General features: G+C 48.7%; 1 protein-coding gene across 8 annotated transcripts in view; it reads left to right on the top strand.

Moving 5' to 3' along the window:
• KCNT1 (potassium sodium-activated channel subfamily T member 1) overlaps window positions 1–20,243 on the top strand; it is a 324,143-nt gene that overhangs the window by 175,421 nt on the left and 128,479 nt on the right. For 2 of the 8 annotated variants that reach the window (XM_073640232.1, XM_073640236.1), the window contains exon 2: window positions 9,011–9,052. The exons of the other annotated variants lie outside the window; for them this stretch is intronic. In XM_073640232.1, the coding sequence (XP_073496333.1) occupies window positions 9,011–9,052 (42 nt within the window). The remainder of the gene's footprint in view (window positions 1–9,010; window positions 9,053–20,243) is intronic. 8 annotated transcript variants of the gene reach the window in all.

The following is a 20,243-nucleotide window of genomic DNA, read 5'->3' as shown; positions in this document are numbered from 1 at the left end:
CAAATGACTAAACCGACACCAAGCCAATAGCTCCTTCATTGCCTGGAGTTCCTCATAAATGGCACTCATAGGCTGAGCAAGACACGAATAGTGCCATTGTTTGGGTGCTCCAGGCCATGATAGCACTAACCGGTTGGGGCACCAAAACAATGACTTCTGATCGGACAAGGTAGAAAACCACCTGAGAATTGCAAAGGAATTTTAAAATGAAGCCATGTACAAACTGCGGAGCCAAAGACTTCATGGCATAACGAAATGTACATGGTAACATAAAAAGTCCAACACCCTGACGTTATAACACATAGGAGCATTCATCTGACATAATAATCACAGCCCCGCAGCTGTTGCCCCCTCTTACCGTTCCTGTGTTTTCTTGACATCCTATTAGTTTATTACTATCTCCGATTGTTCTTTTCTTCGTTTGCAGTCGGTGGGCGGCTTCTAAACTCAGATTTCAGGCCTTCACTACAAATAGACTGCACATAAGTGGGATTAATGCATAAATGTTTTATGGAACGGAAGGAGGAGAAGTTAAAGGAGACCTGCACCTGGGCGCGGAGCTTTTACAAAACCCTATAAAGTTAAATAAAGGGGCTGAGAATAATCATCTTTTGGCCGGAGGAGAGATCAGCTACCCGGAATATCTCTGGGGACCCATCATATCTATACATTTTGTGAACATCTCTTTGATTTCAGTGGAATCGGTTATGCTCGATTTCCCCTGCGGAGGCGCTGCAGCCGAATTACACACTTCTTGCCAGGTACCCTTTCAGCTGATCACTGAGGATCCCCACAGCAGAACATCCCTATCAACTCTGTTTACATTTTTGCAACAACCCGGTCACTTACGGCATTCCCAAACAAAACGTGGATCAATATCATCCAACCGATCCTTGAAGGGTTATCAAGGTGCTCCAATATGGATCCTAAAATTTTATCAGTTTTCATTACTAATTTAGCAGTATTTGGATCTTGGGGGATGTGCACACAGAGTTTTTGGAGCAGAAACTGAGTGGAAATTCTCCAACTCTTCCTCTAAAAACTCAGCAAAAAGACCCTGTGTGCACACAGCCTCACACCTACCTGACTCCCATTTTACATCTAGGACTTTAGGTCTGGAGTTCCTGTACGGTCTTCTGCCATCAGTCTTCAGCTTGTGCAGACTGCAGCAATCTGTCATTGAGCTGTCCTGAAACTTTCAGAAACAGAAATACTTAGAAGTCATTGATTTTCCCCTGGAGAGAACAGATATAGAAAGCCCAGCCATCACGTGGCGATAACTTCTTAAGTTGATGTTCCCCGTATTTCAAGAGCTTCTGTTCTCACTGCAGGTACCCAACCCAGATCAGATATTTGGCCCTCAGATCTTCATATTGGTCAATTTCGTAAGTTAGTCTTGTCAGGTGGCCATCATTTGCGTTAGCGAATTGTGTTTTTTGGTGGTGTTGACTTGTTGGTCGCTCTGACCTCGTGACTGCACAGACAGAACTTGGTTGCTTTGGTGGCTTTCCCCTTTGCTGGCGGGGTGACTCCTTACTTTGATCTGTTTTGTGTCTCTATGTGCAGCACCATCTGGATCACTTGGGTCCGCTCATCACACAACACAACAGGTTCTACATGGTTCTGCTCCTCACTGGCTCAGTGGGACACGCTCATGGTTTACCACTACTCTGCTCCATTTTTGGACTCTTCTTGGCTAACCATTTTTCTCACTAACTGCATCCCAGTTCACAACCCGATCTGTTGGCCCACAAGAACTTAAGTGTATGAGGTCCATATGCATCTACATACTTGCAAGGAGAAGGCTCTGTACATGCTGTCTCCTATGGCATAGCCTATACGTCACCAAACAAGACCTGAACGCCCCAAAAGCACCAAATCGCCCACTGCGAGGGAGAGCCACCTGGCCAGCAACACTTTGCTACACCAAGCATATTTCCAGCAGCTGGGATCTCTAGTGATCGGTTGTGATCGTGGCAGAACCTGGCAGTGAGTGTTTAATTTCCCTACAGCGCCACCACAGGAGGAATAAAGAATTACACAATTACACCATTCTTATCAGATTGAATGGATTGTACGTAAAATACATAGACGTGCTGGGTCCTCCGGAGTAAGAGATGGCTACTAAAGGTGGATCCCCCCTCTCCATTAACTCTGGCTCCTAACTGGGAACTTTTCTCCTTTAATTTCAGACACGTTGCTTTGCGGTGGATTTTCCAGGGAATGTTTTATCTGCACTTTTACATCTTATCCAGCAAAAAAAAAAAATCCTGACTAGATGCTGAAGTCAAGATAAGAGAGCTCCCGGCTCTGAGTAACTCCAGCCCTGATGGCTACAAATTATTTTATACATGGAGAAAGTGACGGCGATTTAAAGTGACCTCCAGTTTATCCATAGGACGGTGATGAAAAATGTATGCTGCTGAGTCGTGCACTATTCATGATACATTATCGTCAACCGCTACACGGCGATGAACAATGGCTGCATCATAAAGAGATTCTCCGAGTGTTTGTATGTGTAGCACCGAGATTTCTTTATACGCAGTAATAGTGGGTCCATACTGCGCCTAAATAATACAACCATAAAATAGCTAAATAATAGCACCATAAAGAGCCCAAATAGGCATCAAGCAGTGAAGAACCACATTACCAGGACGCCGTCGCTTTATTAACAAAAGTGAATTCTGCAAAAGGATAATTCTGGAGGAATAAGAGGATATTCCAAAGCGGGAGCTCCTTTAATCTGAATTAGGAGTGCAGCCTACAAATTGTGTCCTGGATTTGTATTATTTATACCATCTATAAGTCTTCTACATAGTTAGAGTACCTGTCACCAGATCAGAAGTTGACAATTTTTGCTCTTATTTTGTTCCTGCTGCTCCTCTTGAGTATGTAATTTTATTTTTTTTAATCCGCCATACGGTTCCAGAGATATAGGCTTTTTTTAGTGCTAGATTTTTGTTTTTTATCAAAGGGGCGTGACTTACAGTATAATAATGCAGAGCAGCCTAAAGACACGCCCCAGAGGACCATAAAAATTAGCACTCAGTAAAAAAGGCCCATATTTCTTGAACTGTTTGGCGGATTAAAAAAAAAAATGGCGTACTCAGGGGAGCAGTGGGAATTAAATAAGAGCAAAAACTGTCCACTTCTGACTTGGTGACAAGTCCTCTTAACTCAAGTTTGTAACATCCCTGGCGGCGTGCTTGCATGGTGCACCACCTCCCACTATGCAAGACCGCAATCTTACTTGTCAGTCCATGCTGCACTCTTTGCTCCAGTACCTGCTGTGTCCATGTCTCTTGTCTGATTGCTTAGGGCGTCGGCGCGGCTTTCTGCTTGTTTATTATAGCTACTGTGTGCACAGTCCTAATGCGTCCCCAGCCTATTGCTGTGAGTCACTGGATACTTAACCCCCCTCCACCCAGTAGGAGGTGCCTGAGCAACACTTTCACTCAGTTTGTCCTTTGCAACTGAGTTGCCAGGTCCTGTCCTGTATCTAGTCTGTTCCCGCCACCCTGGGGGCTGAGTACCCAGGGCCGCTACCTGTATCTCTGACTTCTAGTCTGTTCCCGCCACCCTGGGGGCTGAGTTCCCAGGCTCGTTCCTGTATCTTGTTCCCAGTTCAATTCCTGTCTGAACAGTGTCCTAGCCCGTTACTTGTTTCTCTCTATGTCCGTACCTTCCCTTTGCCTGCAGTGTCTGAACCTGCACCTAACTCCATCTCGTTGTCTCTGTACTTCTGTTTGTGAGTTTTGTGTTCACTCGCTACTTCATTGTAAGTACCTTGTGTGTATCTGGTTCTGCTTGTCCCCTTTCCCTGCCTCCGTATCTACCTCCTGTGTTCTAACCATCTTCCTGTATTTTCCAGTCTGTTCCATGTGAACAGAGCCCTGCCCTGTCTGCCTTCACCTTCTTCTCTGTTCTGCTTGTTCACCGCTCCGGCGGTTCTGCTCTTCTCACTTGTCTACCGCACCTGCGGTTCTGTTCTGCTCTGCTTGTTCACTGCTCCGGCGGTTCCACTCTGCTCCGCTTGTTTACCGCACCTGTGGTTCTGTTCTGCTCTGCTTGTTCACCGCTCCGGCGGTTCCGCTGTGCTCCGCTTGTTTACCGCACCTGCGGTTCTGTTCTGCTCTGCTTGTTCACCGCTCCGGCGGTTCCGCTCTGCATCCGCTTGTTTACCGCACCTGCAGCTCTGTTCTGCTTGTTCACCGCTCCGGCGTTTCCGCTCTGTTCCGCTTGTTTACCGCACCTGCGGTTTCGCTCCGCTCTGCTTGTTTACCGCACCTGCGGTTTTGCTCCGCTCTGCTTGTTCACCGCTCCTGCGGTTTTGCTCTGCTAGTCCACCGCACCTGCGGCTCTGTTTCTGTATACCAGTCTGTACTGGTCCCTATCCAGCCTGCGTTCATACCTGCCAGTATCTGCCTGTCTGCATTCCAGCCGTGCCTGTCAGCACCCGCCTGTCTGCATACCAGCCGCGCCTGCCAGTACCCACCTGCCTTCATACCAGCTGTGCCTGCTAAGTACCCACCTGCAGTCATACCAGCCATGCCTGCCAGTACCCACCTGTCTGCATACCAGCTAACCTGCCTGTTCCTGCCTTCCCCGGTATGGGTCAACAGCTGTGACCGGGGTCTGACATGGAGTAGCACCTGGTCCCTCTGCTCGGTTCCTCCCTGGTTCACGGAGTCGACTGAGCCGCCGTGCGACCTTGGTCGGACTGGGTTGATACTTAGTTACGCCCCTCCAGGCACTCCTCGGTTCATGGTACAGTGGGATCACTAATCACGCTCACGCCAGTCAGTCCAGGCACGAGCGTAACAAAGTTTTGTTGGATTTTAAAATGTAGCATCTTAGTAGTAAAGAAGTTTTTATTTTTCTACTTTTGTGCTAGAGAGTTGAAGATGGAAACCATTAACAAGCTGCTGTTGACAGATTTATCATTTTTCCCAGAGACCTTAAACATCACTGTTTTTTGCAATTTTTCACTTATATTCCTGAGTATTCACACAAACCATAATTAGAACAAAATAAAGCCCTAAGGCTTTACTATCACCTCTGTAATTGTCCTACTTGTTGATGGTTTCCAGGTAACACACGATTTTTTTTTACAATTGGATGAAATAAACAGCTGACTGGAAACGGCAAAAAAGTAATGAGGATGTATTACTAACCGGCAGATGATCCTGTGGCTGTCGGGCAGTAGATGTACCTGGTTGACTGGGTGATGGAATAGCGCTTCAGGGCAGGCAGCGGAGGAAGCCGATGAGACGGTCTGTCTGTTAATGAAATATACTGCTCCATACTTGTGTAACTTTGATTTTAAAGTGTTGCTCAGGAAAAAGGTTAATAGAGCTCTTATCACATTTAGAAATAAATGTTTGAGTTTTTTTACATGTGAATTCCACCATAAAGAGGCTCTGACAATTGTCAAAAATATGTAATTTTTTTACCTGGTGTAAATGCCGCTGTTCTCCTGAATCCAGCGCTGTTTTTATTTTATTCTTGCGCCTCTCCGTTCCAGAGATATGGCACCTTCTTCTCGGTATAAAAATTTAGCATTGTTACCCAGTGGGCGTGACTTTCAACTCTTTTCTGTGGGTGTTGTCTTAAAGACCACACCCAGTTGGCTAAGATTTTTTAAAATTTATATACACAGAAGAAAGGGCCATATCTCAGGAACGGAGAGGAGCAGGAACGAAAGAAAAACAATGTCGGATTCAGGAGAACAGCGGCATTTACACCAGGGTAAAATAATTACATATTACTGGTAACATCATCCACTGGATGATTGTTGTGTCGTGGAATTCCCATTTTAAGGTTTTTATGATGATTTCAGACTAGGATTCAAGCCTCTTTTGGCTTAAAGGAAAACTCCTATCACATTTCACAGCGTTACAGCTAAACTTACAACAAAACTAGCCACATTTTTTTTCTGTAGGAATGCTGGGGAAAATCAGCTGTGTGTGAACATACCTTTACTGTAAATGGTGAAATCCTTGGCAAGTGCGCGGCGCATCTGAAACACGGCTTGTGCCGTGCACTTAAGACCGATAAAGACCAAAATGTTTCTATTCCCTGACCGCAAACTGAGCTCTTGATAAATAGTGTGTAAGTGAAATGTATGGCCTGTTATAAAGCTTTAGCTGTATTTTTCTCTATATGGTGGGTTTGGGAGGGAATAAAAAGGAGCCCCCTTAATTAGATCCCTAAAATTTAACAGGCAAATAATCAGAAGTTGTACAGGACTATAAAAAAATGGCTGCCTTATCGCAGAAACAGCGCCACACCATGGGTTATATCTGGTATTGCTGCTCGGTTAAATTGAAGTGAATATGGCTCAGCTGCAGTACCATTCGTCACCTATAGGCAGGGATGGTGCTGTTTCCGGAAGAAGACGGCCATGATTTTTTGGACAGTACCCTTTTCCCACTGAATGTCGCCCAAGACCGCCACCATTATAGTCATTGCGTCACATCTCCCCCACAATAAAGTTTTGTACTGCAACACGCGCCATGTATAGCGGTGATGCACGGTACGCGCCCTGAGCTCTAATACCAGACCTTTTATTTTCCTCCATTATGATATGGAATTATTATATTTTTTGTATAATGGCAGGGTTTTTCGGGCGGCACTTTCGGCAGACCTGCAGCCTCTGACATGCAGGAGCTGTCATCTTCATACAATGGCCGCACGATTACAGCTCTGCGCCGGGGCAGATTGCTAACCAGGTGCTCTGTGCCGCACAGCGCCATACAATCCTACCGCCACCGCCTGTCCGTCACGTAGCTGACAGCAAAGTATAAGAACAATCCGAGGTGCGGGTGACACGCTGTGCAAAGTGACGCACTATAGTACAAATGCACAGGCAACCAGCACTGCAGCGACTCAGTCCTTGTGCAGAGACTCCAGAGGCTCAACCTCATCAGCTGGAGCAATCAATCTTACCATCGGGTGCAACTCCCTCCAGAAACAAAGTAAGTCACAATTCATACATGAAAAAAGCGAGGTGGCACACCGATGTAATAAAAGCTTCTTTTATTCCATTTCCATTAAAAATGCAGGGAAGTGGCGCCTTTTGCGGACGACGGGCATTTCGCGTGTCTATCACGCTTCTACGGGTCCAGGCATGACGCACTATAGTGACACAGGATCCCAGCGCCATTGGGTTTCTTACAGGACCCACTTGTCAGAGGAGCACAACTTTCTCCAATCCAGGGGCCACACTGTCATATTGTGCCCCAATAAAGGGGTACATGGAAGAAATACGTGAGGCTTTCCCCTATATTGCACACTGTATGATGCCTGCACTGTTCTGGGAGGAAGCTGGGTAAAAGGAACCAATTTTGCGGTCTTAAAGGGGTTGTCCACTACTTTACCTACATGCTAAATGTCTGCATTTGCCGAGACTGCCCTGTTTTTTTTGGGGAAAAATCCTACTGGCCCAACTCCACCCACAACTGAGTATTTCCAGGATTTAGGGACCGAAATTGCCAACACCAGTGTTGGTTGCTATACTTTAAAAATTGGTCCATGGTGGTCCTGATATATAAAAAAAAAAACAAAAAAAAAAACACATACTCATCTACCAGGCCCCAGACGCTTTATCTTCTGGTGGGGGGGGGGGGGGGGTGGCATTGCAACCACCTGGTGGTCCCCTGTTGGACCACACCAGAAGAGGAACACCGGCAGCAGTACTGAGGAGCGGCAGGGGTCCAGCAGGTGTTGTGAGTTTTTTTTATGTTGGGACCACCATAAGTAAAAGTAATGGACAACCCCTTTAATCCAGCACAATAAAACCTGAGGGTATTGTGAAGATGGAGCAAGCTACCAAATTTAACACACTGGGAAATGATAGAAGATTCAGCAAAGCTCTGGGTTATTTACTGAAATCGCTGCCGGAAAGACAGAAAAATGAGCCAATCACAGCGATCCTGATCAGCTGCAATCTGTGGGGGTACTGAGCTAATTCCCTGCAGCACCCCCACAGGGGAAACTGAGCATTACACCCGACATCCTCGATCGTCCTGCATGTATGAAAAAATGGAGTCCTCCAGAGGAAGGCATTCTTTGTAGCCATTGGTTAGTGGAGGAGGGTCCTTCATGGGGGTCCCCCAGCTGGTAACTTTAAATTCTTAATAGTTTTTTGTTAATCAGACATGTCTTCTAATATACATTACCTCCTTTTAAAATCTAGAAATCTGTCCACTTTGCATCTTTTAGGTTCTAATTAAAGAGGACCTATTACTTTCTCTAAATATGTCATTATTTTTTACCCTGGTGTAAATGCCGCTGTTCTCCTGAATCAGGCGATGTTTTTCTTTTGTTCCTGCTCCTCTCCGTTCCTGAGATACGGCCTCCTCTTCCCTGTATATAAATCCAATCTCTTTAACCAAGTGGGAGAGATTCTCAGCTCCTCTGTGGGCGTCGTCTTGAGGATCACACCCAGTTGGCTAAAAGCCTAGATTTATATACAGGTAAGAAGGGGCCATATGTCAGGAACAGAGAGGCGCAGGAACAAAAGAAAAACAATGTCGGATTCAGGAGAACAGCAGCATTTACACTAGACATTAAAATTCATATGTATGGAAAGTTTCAGCAATGTTACTCCCCTATAAATGATGCCTGCTGAGAGGGGGGCTGGTATATTTCATCTATATTTTGCCATTGTGAGACGCCATGTTGGCTGACTTTCGGAATAATGACGCTTTGCCATGCCGATGATGATGGCCGCTTTGCATGCCCAGGTGAACCCGCAGGGTGCAGGTGATCCTCAGTCTGCATGCTGGACTGTTTAATGGCAGCCTGTATTCTGTTGGTGGCTAGAAAGGAGACGGAGGATGAATGTAAAATCTATGTGGTCTTATGATTAGCAAATCTGCCATTGTGTGCGCCCCGTCATTGCGTGGCAGAATTGCTGTGCAGGAGTCTGGGAGAGCTGGGTGAGAGCTGTGCTGATGCCGTCTTTGTGATCCTGTTGCTGTTTTTCTCCCCTTGCTCTGCTCTGTAGGAATTATACAGAAGAATTCAGTCTTGACCGATCCTATTCACAGTGAGTTGACTGCATGGCATGAATATATTTCACCTACAATGAAAATCACTGATGTATGAAGTTAGAAAAACATGGCTGGTTCTTACCATAAACAGCGCCACCCTTGTGCAAAGACTGTGTCTGGTATTGCAGCTTTTTTTTTTTAAAAAAAAAATTTTTTATTCAAGTGTTGCAATACTGGGCACAACCTATGGACAAAAGTGGCGCTGTTTCTGGAAGAAAGCGGTTATGTTTATCAAATCTCATGCAAGTAGGATGCCCTCACTTCCCCTGTACCCACTCTCCAGCAAACACTAGTGTTCATCGGCGCAGTTTACCCTCTTAGATGCCGCCGTCTATCATGATAGTAGCATTTAAGTGTTTGGAAATAGGAGAAGTTGTCCCTTCTAACGACCACCAACATGATTGCAGGGTGGCGATTGCACTGTCATGTCAGCCAGGGGGCTACTGAAGACCCCCGTATCTTCCATGTCTGGCTCTGGGATCCCTACACATTGCATTAGTGATGTCACCAGCAAACCTGACCAGTTGATCTACTATTCGCTGCACCCCTGAGCCCCAAACAATTAGGGGAAGGAGTTTGCACTTTTTTTTCCCCTTTAGATGAGTACAGACTGAGTCAGTCAGTGAGCCGCAATATTCAGACTCGAGCTTTGGGGCCCCTGTGGGAAAAGCTTTATCTGCCCTTATCCAGTTGGAGGCACAGATGTTGCAGTTGCCCTCAGATCTTGGGCTGACTGGCATCCAAATGCGGGCAGGACTTTAAAGTTTTTTTTTTTACCTCTGGGGACTTTTTTTTTTTAGTTAAATGCCCATATTGGGCTAAAAAAACACACTTTTCTCTTACAGACTTTTTTGCTTCCCGGCACATTCAACTTTGATGTGGTCTGTAGTTATAAATCAGCTGAGAGGAGATTAAAAAAAAAATACTGATTAGTTACACTCAAAACTCTCCCATGGGACTGTTGGAATGAGCTCACTGATGGATTCTAAGTTACCTCATTCTGCTGCCAGCAACAAACGGCACAACACTGAGGCTATAGAAGACGAATGGTGCAAAATCTTTAAGGAAACCCAACTGCAAAAATGATTTTTAGCTCTAAATACATTTAAGTAACATCCCTGGGCTATTAAACCTAAATATGCTATAAATTGCACAGTATAGTTAACAGTCCGATTACAGATTTTGCAGTGGGGCTTAGGGGCACCATATTTGATTATATGGTCTCGTACAGACCATAGGAACAGGGGCTGGGTGCAGCTTGCATATCCACAGTACTATAGGGTAAAGTTAATATGCAGGCGGCCTGCTCCCTTGTCACGCGTGGTCCTGCCGCTCGTTGGCTGTGTACGCCGTGGGTTGATCCACAAAGAGCTGATTATAAAGCAGCAGGAAACTCGGAGAGGCTGTGTACTGACAGGGTGTGTGGGAGGCTACAGTCGAAGCAGCCCCCTATATAATTACACCAGATTCTCAGATATGGGGTCCATTAGCAAAGTGTTCTGATTACTATATGGTGTATATGGAGGGCCAGGAACAGCTTCATTTACTGCAGTGCTGTGCACGACCCGGACTATTATAACGTCTATTACACATCTCCTGTCACCGGACGTTTCATAATGCTACAACGATTTCTGGTACCATAGAATCGGAGTATGTGGGCATCATGGGGCCTATGGGGGATGGGGCCACCGCCTCCAGACAAAGATTTGGGACTTTAACCCAGGTGTCCCAGGCTGTTAGGGGTAAATCGCCTTTAACCCAGGTGTCCCAGGCGGTCAGGGGTAAATCGCCTTTAACCCAGGTGTCCCAGGCGGTCAGGGGTGAATTGCCTTTAACCCAGGTGTCCCAGCTGTCAGGGGTAAATCGCCTTTAACCCAGGTGTCCCAGGCGGTTAGGGGTAAATTGCCTTTAACCCAGGTGTCCCAGGTGGTTAGGGGTAAATCGCCTTTAACCCAGGTGTCCCAGGCAGTTAGGGGTAAATTGCCTTTAACCCAGGTGTCCCAGGTTGTTAGGGGTAAATTGCCTTTAACCCAGGTGTCCCAGGTGGTTAGGGGTAAATTGCCTTTAACCCAGGTGTCCCAGGCAGTTAGGGGTAAATTGCCTTTAACCCAGGTGTCCCAGGTTGTTAGGGGTAAATTGCCTTTAACCCAGGTGTCCCAGGTGGTTAGGGGTAAATTGCCTTTAACCCAGGTGTCCCAGGTGGTCAGGGGTAAATCACCTTTAACCCAGGTGTCCCAGGCGGTTAGGGGTAAATTGCCTTTAACCCAGGTGTCCCAGGTGGTTAGGGGTAAATCGCCTTTAACCCAGGTGTCCCAGGCGGTTAGGGGTAAATTGCCTTTAATCCAGGTGTCCCAGGTTGTTAGGGGTAAATTGCCTTTAACCCAGGTGTCCCAGGCGGTTAGGGGTAAATTGCCTTTAATCCAGGTGTCCCAGGTTGTTAGGGGTAAATTGCCTTTAACCCAGGTGTCCCAGGTGGTTAGGGGTAAATTGCCTTTAACCCAGGTGTCCCAGGTGGTTAGGGGTAAATCGCCTTTAACCCAGGTGTCCCAGGCGGTTAGGGGTAAATTGCCTTTAATCCAGGTGTCCCAGGTTGTTAGGGGTAAATTGCCTTTAACCCAGGTGTCCCAGGTGGTTAGGGGTAAATTGCCTTTAACCCAGGTGTCCCAGGTTGTTAGGGGTAAATTGCCTTTAACCCAGGTGTCCCAGGTGGTCAGGGGTAAATCACCTTTAACCCAGGTGTCCCAGGCGGTTAGGGGTAAATTGCCTTTAACCCAGGTGTCCCAGGTGGTTAGGGGTAAATCGCCTTTAACCCAGGTGTCCCAGGCGGTCAGGGGTAAATCGCCTTTAACCCAGGTGTCCCAGGCGGTTAGGGGTAAATTGCCTTTAACCCAGGTGTCCCAGGTGGTTAGGGGTAAATTGCCTTTAACCCAGGTGTCCCAGGCGGTTAGGGGTAAATTGCCTTTAACCCAGGTGTCCCACGTGGTCAGGGGTAAATCACCTTTAACCCAGGTGTCCCAGGCGGTTAGGGGTAAATTGCCTTTAACCCAGGTGTCCCAGGTGGTCAGGGGTAAATCACCTTTAATCCAGGTGTCCCAGGCGGTCAGGGGTGAATTGCCTTTAACCCAGGTGTCCCAGGTGGTCAGGGGTAAATCACCTTTAATCCAGGTGTCCCAGGTGGTCAGGGGTAAATTGCCTTTAACCCAGGTGTCCCAGGTGGTTAGGGGTAAATTGCCTTTAACCCAGGTGTCCCAGGCGGTTAGGGGTAAATTGCCTTTAACCCAGGTGTCCCAGGTGGTTAGGGGTAAATTGCCTTTAACCCAGGTGTCCCAGGCGGTTAGGGGTAAATTGCCTTTAACCCAGGTGTCCCAGGTGGTTAGGGGTAAATTGCCTTTAACCCAGGTGTCCCACGTGGTCAGGGGTAAATTGCCTTTAACCCAGGTGTCCCACGTGGTCAGGGGTAAATTGCCTTTAACCCAGGTGTCCCAGGCGGTTAGGGGTAAATTGCCTTTAACCCATGTGTCCCAGGTGGTTAGGGGTAAATCGCCTTTAACCCAGGTGTCCCCTTTATGGCATATCAATAGGATAGTGTGTGTCCCGCCGCTGGGACCTGTACCTATCCGAGATTGGGACCCCGCGCAGGCGCAACCACTTCTCCATTCCACGAGACGAACTTCGTCTTCAGGATAGACGCAGGTCTCAGAGGGGGGACGCGCAGCTTTCGGACACTTAGGATATGCCATAAATGTCCCAGCAGGGACAACCCCCCGTACATCGGCTTTCTGAGTAAAGCAGTTGGGTCTAGGTCTCGCCATGCACCTCATGGTCACGTGGCTGCAATGTCCGTGGTCGTGTCCTGGAACCAGGAATCCGGATGTTTGCAGTCTTTATAAGACAGTGTCCCGGCATTGTGAGAATAGCTGTAATCGCTGCGGCACTTTCAGGATCACATCTCGTGGTATGGGGTCTCGTTATTCTTCTCCGCACGCAGCTCGCTTGTTTGCTGGCAATTGTTCCTGAGTTGTCTCAGTGGTGTCTCATTAGCATTAATGCAAATCAGCAGAAGTGTATAATTCCATGTTTCGATTGCGCAAAATTAAAGGGCCACCAACCTCGAAAAAAAGAGCAGATTGATGCAGTAAGGAGACATGGGCCTAATGTGGAGCTGTGTATAGTGTACATTGTATATAGGATATACGGTGGGTATGTCACACACTGGCCTTAGGGCTGCGCTACCTGTGCAGTCTCACAATGTACTTTATGTACGGTGCTGTTATTTTGACATCATATGTTTGTATTATTTGAGCACTGTATGGTAGTATTATTGGAGTGTATGGTATTATATAAACACTATGTTGGTTTTATTTTAGCCCTGCATAGTATTATATAAGTACCATATGGTTCTATTTGAGTACTATATGGTGGTTTTATTTGAGTGTATGGTGGTATAGAAACACTGTATGGTGGATTTATTTGTGCACTGTATGATAGTATTATATAAGCACTATGCTGGTTTTAATTGTGCACTGTATGCTGGGTTTATTTGAACACTATATGGTTTTTTATTTGTGCATAGTGTTATATAAACACCGTATGGTGGTTTTATTTGAGCATTGCGTGGTCGTTTTAATTGAGCACAGTATGGTAGTATTATATAAGCACTGTACGCTGGTTTTATTTGAGCACTGTATGGTAGTATTATATAAGCACTATATGCTGGTTTTATTTGAGCACTGTATGGTAGTATTATATAAGCACTATATGCTGGTTTTATTTGAGCACTATATGGTAGTATTATATAAGCACTATATGCTGGTTTTATTTGAGCACTATATGGTAGTATTATATAAGCACTATATGCTGGTTTTATTTGAGCACTATATGGTAGTATTATATAAGCACTATATGCTGGTTTTATTTGAGCACTATATGGTAGTATTATATAAGCACTATATGCTGGTATTATTTGAGCAATGTACGGTGGTATTTAAGCACTATATGCTGTTTTATTTGAGCACTGTACGGTGGTATTATATAAGCACTATATGCTGGTTTTATTTGAGCACTATATGGTAGTATTATATAAGCACTATATGCTGGTTTCATTTGAGCACTATATGGTAGTATTATATAAGCACTATATGCTGGTTTTATTTGAGCACTATATGGTAGTATTATATAAGCACTATATGCTGGTTTTATTTGAGCACTGTACGTTGGTATTATATAAGCACTATATGCTGTTTTATTTGAGCACTGTACGGTGGTATTATATAAGCACTATATGCTGTTTTATTTGAGCACTGTACGGTGGTATTATATAAGCACTATATGCTGGTTTTATTTGAGCACTGTACGGTGGTATTATATAAGCACTATATGCTGTTTTATTTGAGCACTGTACGGTGGTATTATATAAGCACTATATGCTGGTTTTATTTGAGCACTCTATAATGCTTTTTATGTTGTATGGTACGTCTGCTACTTTGGATTTTAGAGGAAATTATGTTTTTCAGGCTCTTATTTCTGCTGACACATCCAAATATGAAACCTTTTACAAAAAAGTGCACAATAGCCGGTCAATATCTCGCTCAATTTAATCATTGATTTCACTCTTCCTGCAGCACAGAAGTCACCGAGACGTCAGGATGGATTAATTAGAATTGCAAGAAGTTGTGTTTTGCAAAGGTTTTGCCAATTAGGGGATTTTCCTGGGTTCCTTTGTCATTACAACTCATTACAATCAGACAGAATTTCTTATAATTGGAGACGGGATTATTAAATAATAGAAGGGGGTAGAATCAAAGTGGAAAAGAAGAGAAAAGCAATTTTAGAGGAATTTACACAAAATATACTTGTGGTTTTCGGGATTTAAAAGGAAAACTTAATATAAGAGTTTTCCATTCAATGACTGCAAAAAAAGATAGTGAGAACTTGCACAAACCACATTAGAGATGCATTTTTGTCCCACACCCTTGCCGTGCCGTAGACCAAGGGGAACTGTGGAATTAAAGGGGCTGCCTATAAAATATCTATTGTGATCAGAAGGGATCATTTGATTTCCGACAGTTTTCAGCAATGGTGTCAGTCATATATCTGCAGATGAGAAGCCGGCGTCCCTGCTCATACAACTCGTCCTATTAATACTGTGTGTTCTTGTAGCACCCTGAGGATTCGGCTGCTACAGGGGTATTGCACCTCAACCCAGAGGTGTGATATTCCACTCCCGGGTAAGGAAGGAGTGTGGAACTGAGCTCAGATAGACTGCATGCACTACATACATCCCATTTCAGAGGAGCAGGCCGACGGTACTCCCACTTAGAAATGTGCAGGTACAACCGAGCCTGTTCCTGGCTGGAGTGGGAGGGGGGTGGTACATCCCATGTAGTGTAGGGGCAGATAGGGGGAGCAGTCTGGGTAGTGATAGGAGCTCATTGGGTGCTGGTCACCTGAGCTCACACATAGAGGGATATATAAGGAGGGCACCAACTTAGATCGGGGTCAGACGCTGAGAACAAGTCAGTTGGAGAGGAGAGAGAAGGAAACAGCAGCCCTGGAGAGAGAGAGAGGAGAAAGAAAGAGAAAGACCCAGAGGGGGAAGACTGAAGGGACCCAAGAACCCAAATTAGAGCACCGGGTGAGGAGTCAGCATCAGGGTACCGGAACCCAAGCTGGTGGGGGTAAAGACATTCCCCAGCCAGAGACCGGAGACCGTGGGCAGTGTCTGTCACGGTCACCCACCACATTCACCCCGAAGGCACACCACATGAAGGGTCAGGGAACCCAGGGCCAAGGGTGTCCCAAAAGAAGGCCCGAGGGAGCTGGACCTAGGTGAATCACTGGTGGGGACGGCTGAAGAAAGGACAGAGGGAGAGCTCAGGGCCACGCTCCGGACTTGTTTGGGGGTTGGCTGGATCCAGGACCTGGTGGACGCAGCACGGCTCGGGTGGTCACTAGCAGCTGGAGTGACCGGAACATCAGCAGTAAGTAAACACCCTTAACTGCACAACCCGAGTCTGTCTTCATTGCCGGCTGCACCGCACCACCACAACCCCCATCCTCTGCGCCTGTCCCCTCTGAGGCTATACCCCTCCCGTTGGGGGTTATCTCACCAAGCTGCGCACCCACCATCAGCCTCAGCGGACCCTGCAGCAGCGGCGGCCACAGTGACCGCATCACAACGGGTGGCGTAGTCGACACAAAAGAACTCTTAATAACATCTGTAGGACTGCCACATAACACTGAGCTTGACGCCCTGGGCACGGGACCGGGTCACAGCCGCTCGGAGACTACAACCCCCCATCTGATCCGGTGCCGGGTATTCCCCTCAAAAAGGAATATGTCCCAGGGGGCGCGTCATTCTTGTTTCTCAGCAGCTGTTATCTGTAATGCAGCCAAATCTTAATCACTGTCTAATTTGCTGCTTCCAGTGTAAGAAATTACAATATACCTGACATGTCAAAGTCCTGGCAGATTCTTCTAAGACGGCTCCGGGGAACACAACAAATTAATTACAATGAAGCAATATACAAGTAAACTTTAAATGGATCAACATTGGTGAAGCAGTCAGCAAGTAGCCGAGGAAACCAGCAAACATAGTCCCTTCTTCATAACACTGTCAGCCTAGCTGCTTGTCCCTGCCACTGGCAACCTAGTCGCTCCTCCCTAACACTGCCAGACTAGTCACTCCTCCCTAACACTGCCAGACTAGTCACTTCACTGCCAGCCTGGTCGATCCTCCCTAACACTGCCAGCCTGGTCGCTCCTCCCTAACACTGCCAGCCTCGTCACTTCACTGCCAGCCTCGTCGCTCCTCCCTTACACTGCCAGCCTCGTCACTTCACTGCCAGCCTGGTCGGTCTTCCCTAACACTGCCAGCCTGGTCGCTCCTCCCTAACACTGCCAGCCTGGTCGCTCCTCCCTAACACTGCCAGCCTCATCACTTCACTGCCAACCTGGTCGCTCCTCCCTAACACTGCCAGCCTGGTCGCTCCTCCCTAACACTGCCAGCCTGGATGCTCCTCCCTAACACTGCCAGCCTCGTCGCTTCACTGCCAGCCTGGTCGCTTCTCCCTAACACTGCCAGCCTCGTCACTTCACTGCCAGGCTGGTCGCTCCTCCCGAACACTGCCAGCCTCATCGATTCACTGCCAGCCTGTTCGCTCCTCCCTAACACTGCCAGCCTTGTCACTTCATTCACTGTCAGCCTGGTCGCTCCTCCCTAACACTGCCAGCCTAGTCGCTCCTCCCTAACACTGCCAGCCTCATCGTTTCACTGCCAGCCTGGTCGCTCCTCCCTAACACTGCCAGCCTTGTCACTTCATTCACTGCCAGCCTGGTCGCTCCTCCCTAACACTGCCAGCCTGGTCGCTCCTCCCTAACACTGCCAGCCTGGTCGCTCCTCCCTAACACTGCCAGCCTGGTCGCTCCTCCCTAACACTGCCAGCCTGGTCGCTCCTCCCTAACACTGCCAGCCTGGTCGCTCCTCCCTAACACTGCCAGCCTGGTCGCTCCTCCCTAACACTGCCAGCCTGGTCGCTCCTCCCTAACACTGCCAGCCTCATCGCTTCACTGACAGCCTGGTCACTTCTCCCTAACACTGCCAGCCTTGTCACTTCACTGCCAGCCTCGTCGCTCCTCCCTTACACTGCCAGCCTCGTCACTTCACTGCCAGCCTGGTCGGTCTTCCCTAACACTGCCAGCCTGGTCCCTCCTCCCTAACACTGCCAGCCTCGTCACTTCACTACCAGCCTGGTCACTCCTCCCTAACACTGCCAGCCTGGTCGCTCCTCCCTAACACTGCCAGCCTCATCACTTCACTGCCAGCCTGGTCGCTCCTCCCTAACACTGCCAGCCTGGTCGCTCCTCCCTAACACTGCCAGCCTGGATGCTCCTCCCTAACACTGCCAGCATCGTCACTTCACTACCAGCCTGGTCACTCCTCCCTAACACTGCCAGCCTGGTCGCTCCTCCCTAACACTGCCAGCCTCATCACTTCACTGCCAGCCTGGTCGCTCCTCCCTAACACTGCCAGCCTGGTCGCTCCTCCCTAACACTGCCAGCCTGGATGCTCCTCCCTAACACTGCCAGCCTCGTCGCTTCTCCCTAACACTGCCAGCCTCGTCACTTCACTGCCAGGCTGGTCGCTCCTCCCGAACACTGCCAGCCTCATCGATTCACTGCCAGCCTGTTCGCTCCTCCCTAACACTGCCAGCCTTGTCACTTCATTCACTGTCAGCCTGGTCGCTCCTCCCTAACACTGCCAGCCTAGTCGCTCCTCCCTAACACTGCCAGCCTGGTCGCTCCTCCCTAACACTGCCAGCCTCATCGCTTCACTGGCAGCCTGGTCGCTCCTCCCTAACACTAGCAGCCTGGTCGCTCCTCCCTAACACTGGCAGCCTGGTCGCTCCTCCCTAACACTGGCAGCCTGGTCGCTCCTCCCTAACACTGGCAGCCTGGTCGCTCCTCCCTAACACTGGCAGCCTGGTCGCTCCTCCCTAACACTGCCAGTCTGGTCGCTCCTCCCTAACACTGCCAGCCTTGTCGCTTCACTGCCAGCCTGGTCGCTCCTCCCTAACACTGCCAGCCTGGTCGCTCCTCCCTAACACTGCCAGCCTGGTTGCTCCTCCCTAACACTGCCAGCCTGGTCGCTCCTCCCTAACACTGCCAGCCTGGTCGCTCCTCCCTAACACTGCCAGCCTGGTCGCTCCTCCCTAACACTGCCAGCCTGGTCGCTCCTCCCTAACACTGCCAGCCTGGTCGCTCCTCCCTAACACTGCCAGCCTGGTCGCTCTTCCCTAACACTGCCAGCCTGGTCGCTCTTCCCTAACACTGCCAGCCTGGTCGCTCTTCCCTAACACTGCCAGCCTTGTCGCTCTTCCCTAACACTGCCAGCCTTGTCGCTCTTCCCTAACACTGCCAGCCGGGTCGCTCCTCCCTAACACTGCCAGCCTGTTACGGATCCAGATGGTGGAACCTCTGTGCTGCGGTGCAATCAGGGACCCAGAGGGGCGTAACTAGGTATCAACTCGGAGTGACCTAGGTCGTACGGCGGCTAACGACTCTGTGACCAGGGTGGATCCGAGCTGAGGGACCAGGTGCTACCCTGGGGACGACCTTGTAAGGGAGCAGGTGGCTCCCACGGTACAGATGGCAGGGACTGACCGGTATTGCAGATGGCACAGCAGGCAGGCTGACGAGTGATCCAGGTGGATGGACTGGCAGACACGGCAGGCGACAGGCGGGAGCCTCTAGGTAGGCTGTCAGGTGGTCACGGCAAGTGACGGGCAGGAGCCTCCAGGTAGGCTGACAGGTGGTCATGGCAAGCGACAGCAGGAGCCTCCAGGTAGGCTGACAGGCAGTCACGGCAAGTGACGGGCGTGAGCCTCTAGGTAGGCTATCAGGTGGTCACGGCAAGTGACGGGCAGGAGCCTCCAGGTAAGCACTACAGGTAGCAAGCAGGTGCTTCCAGGTAAGCAGGCGGGCAAAGCCCATAGACAGACTGGCGGACTGGACGGAAGACAGACTGTCGGACTGGAGAGTAGTCAGGCTGGCGGGCAGGACTAGTAGTCAGGCTAGCAGCGGGACCTGAGGGCTGAAGCAGAGGTAAGTACACTGTGCATCAACTATTGCTCGGGCACCTCCAATTTGGAGGAGGTGCCTTATATATGGGAGGACCTCCGGCAATTGGCCGGGGACTCCTTAGGGCGGCGCGCGCGGCCCCTTTAAGAGGGAGGAAGCGCGCCCTAAGCACAGTGCCCGGGAAGCTGCGCGCGCCGGCAGTGGGAAGAGGAGCGCTGGAGAACGCAGGGCGGGAAGCGCGGCGGTGAGAGGGACGGCGTCTCAGCCTGGCAGGGGGCAGAGACGCCGATGCTACAGTACCCCCCCTTTACGCCCCCTCTTTTTTAGGCCAGAAAGAAATTTTTTAAGGAGAAGCGGGGCATGAATGTTCTCCCTGAGTTCCCAAGTTCTCTCCTCTGGGCCAAACCCCTTCCAATCCACCAGAAAAAAGGTCTTTCCTCTTACCCTCTTGGTGGCCAGAATGTTCTCTACCTCAAAAACGTCCTCAGCGGAAACTGGAGCAGGGGGAGTACCTAGATTGTTGGAAAAAGAATTAAACACAACTGGTTTGATGAGAGATACGTGGAAGGAATTGGGAATCCGCAAGGTGGCAGGGAGTTTTAACTTGTA

Source organism: Phyllobates terribilis, unplaced genomic scaffold, assembly GCF_046119375.1.
Source record: "Phyllobates terribilis strain yellow unplaced genomic scaffold, ASM4611937v1 Scaffold_7__3_contigs__length_470593459, whole genome shotgun sequence".
NCBI classification, from domain to species: Eukaryota; Metazoa; Chordata; class Amphibia; order Anura; family Dendrobatidae; genus Phyllobates; species Phyllobates terribilis.
This window is presented reverse-complemented; position numbering and strand designations above follow the sequence as displayed.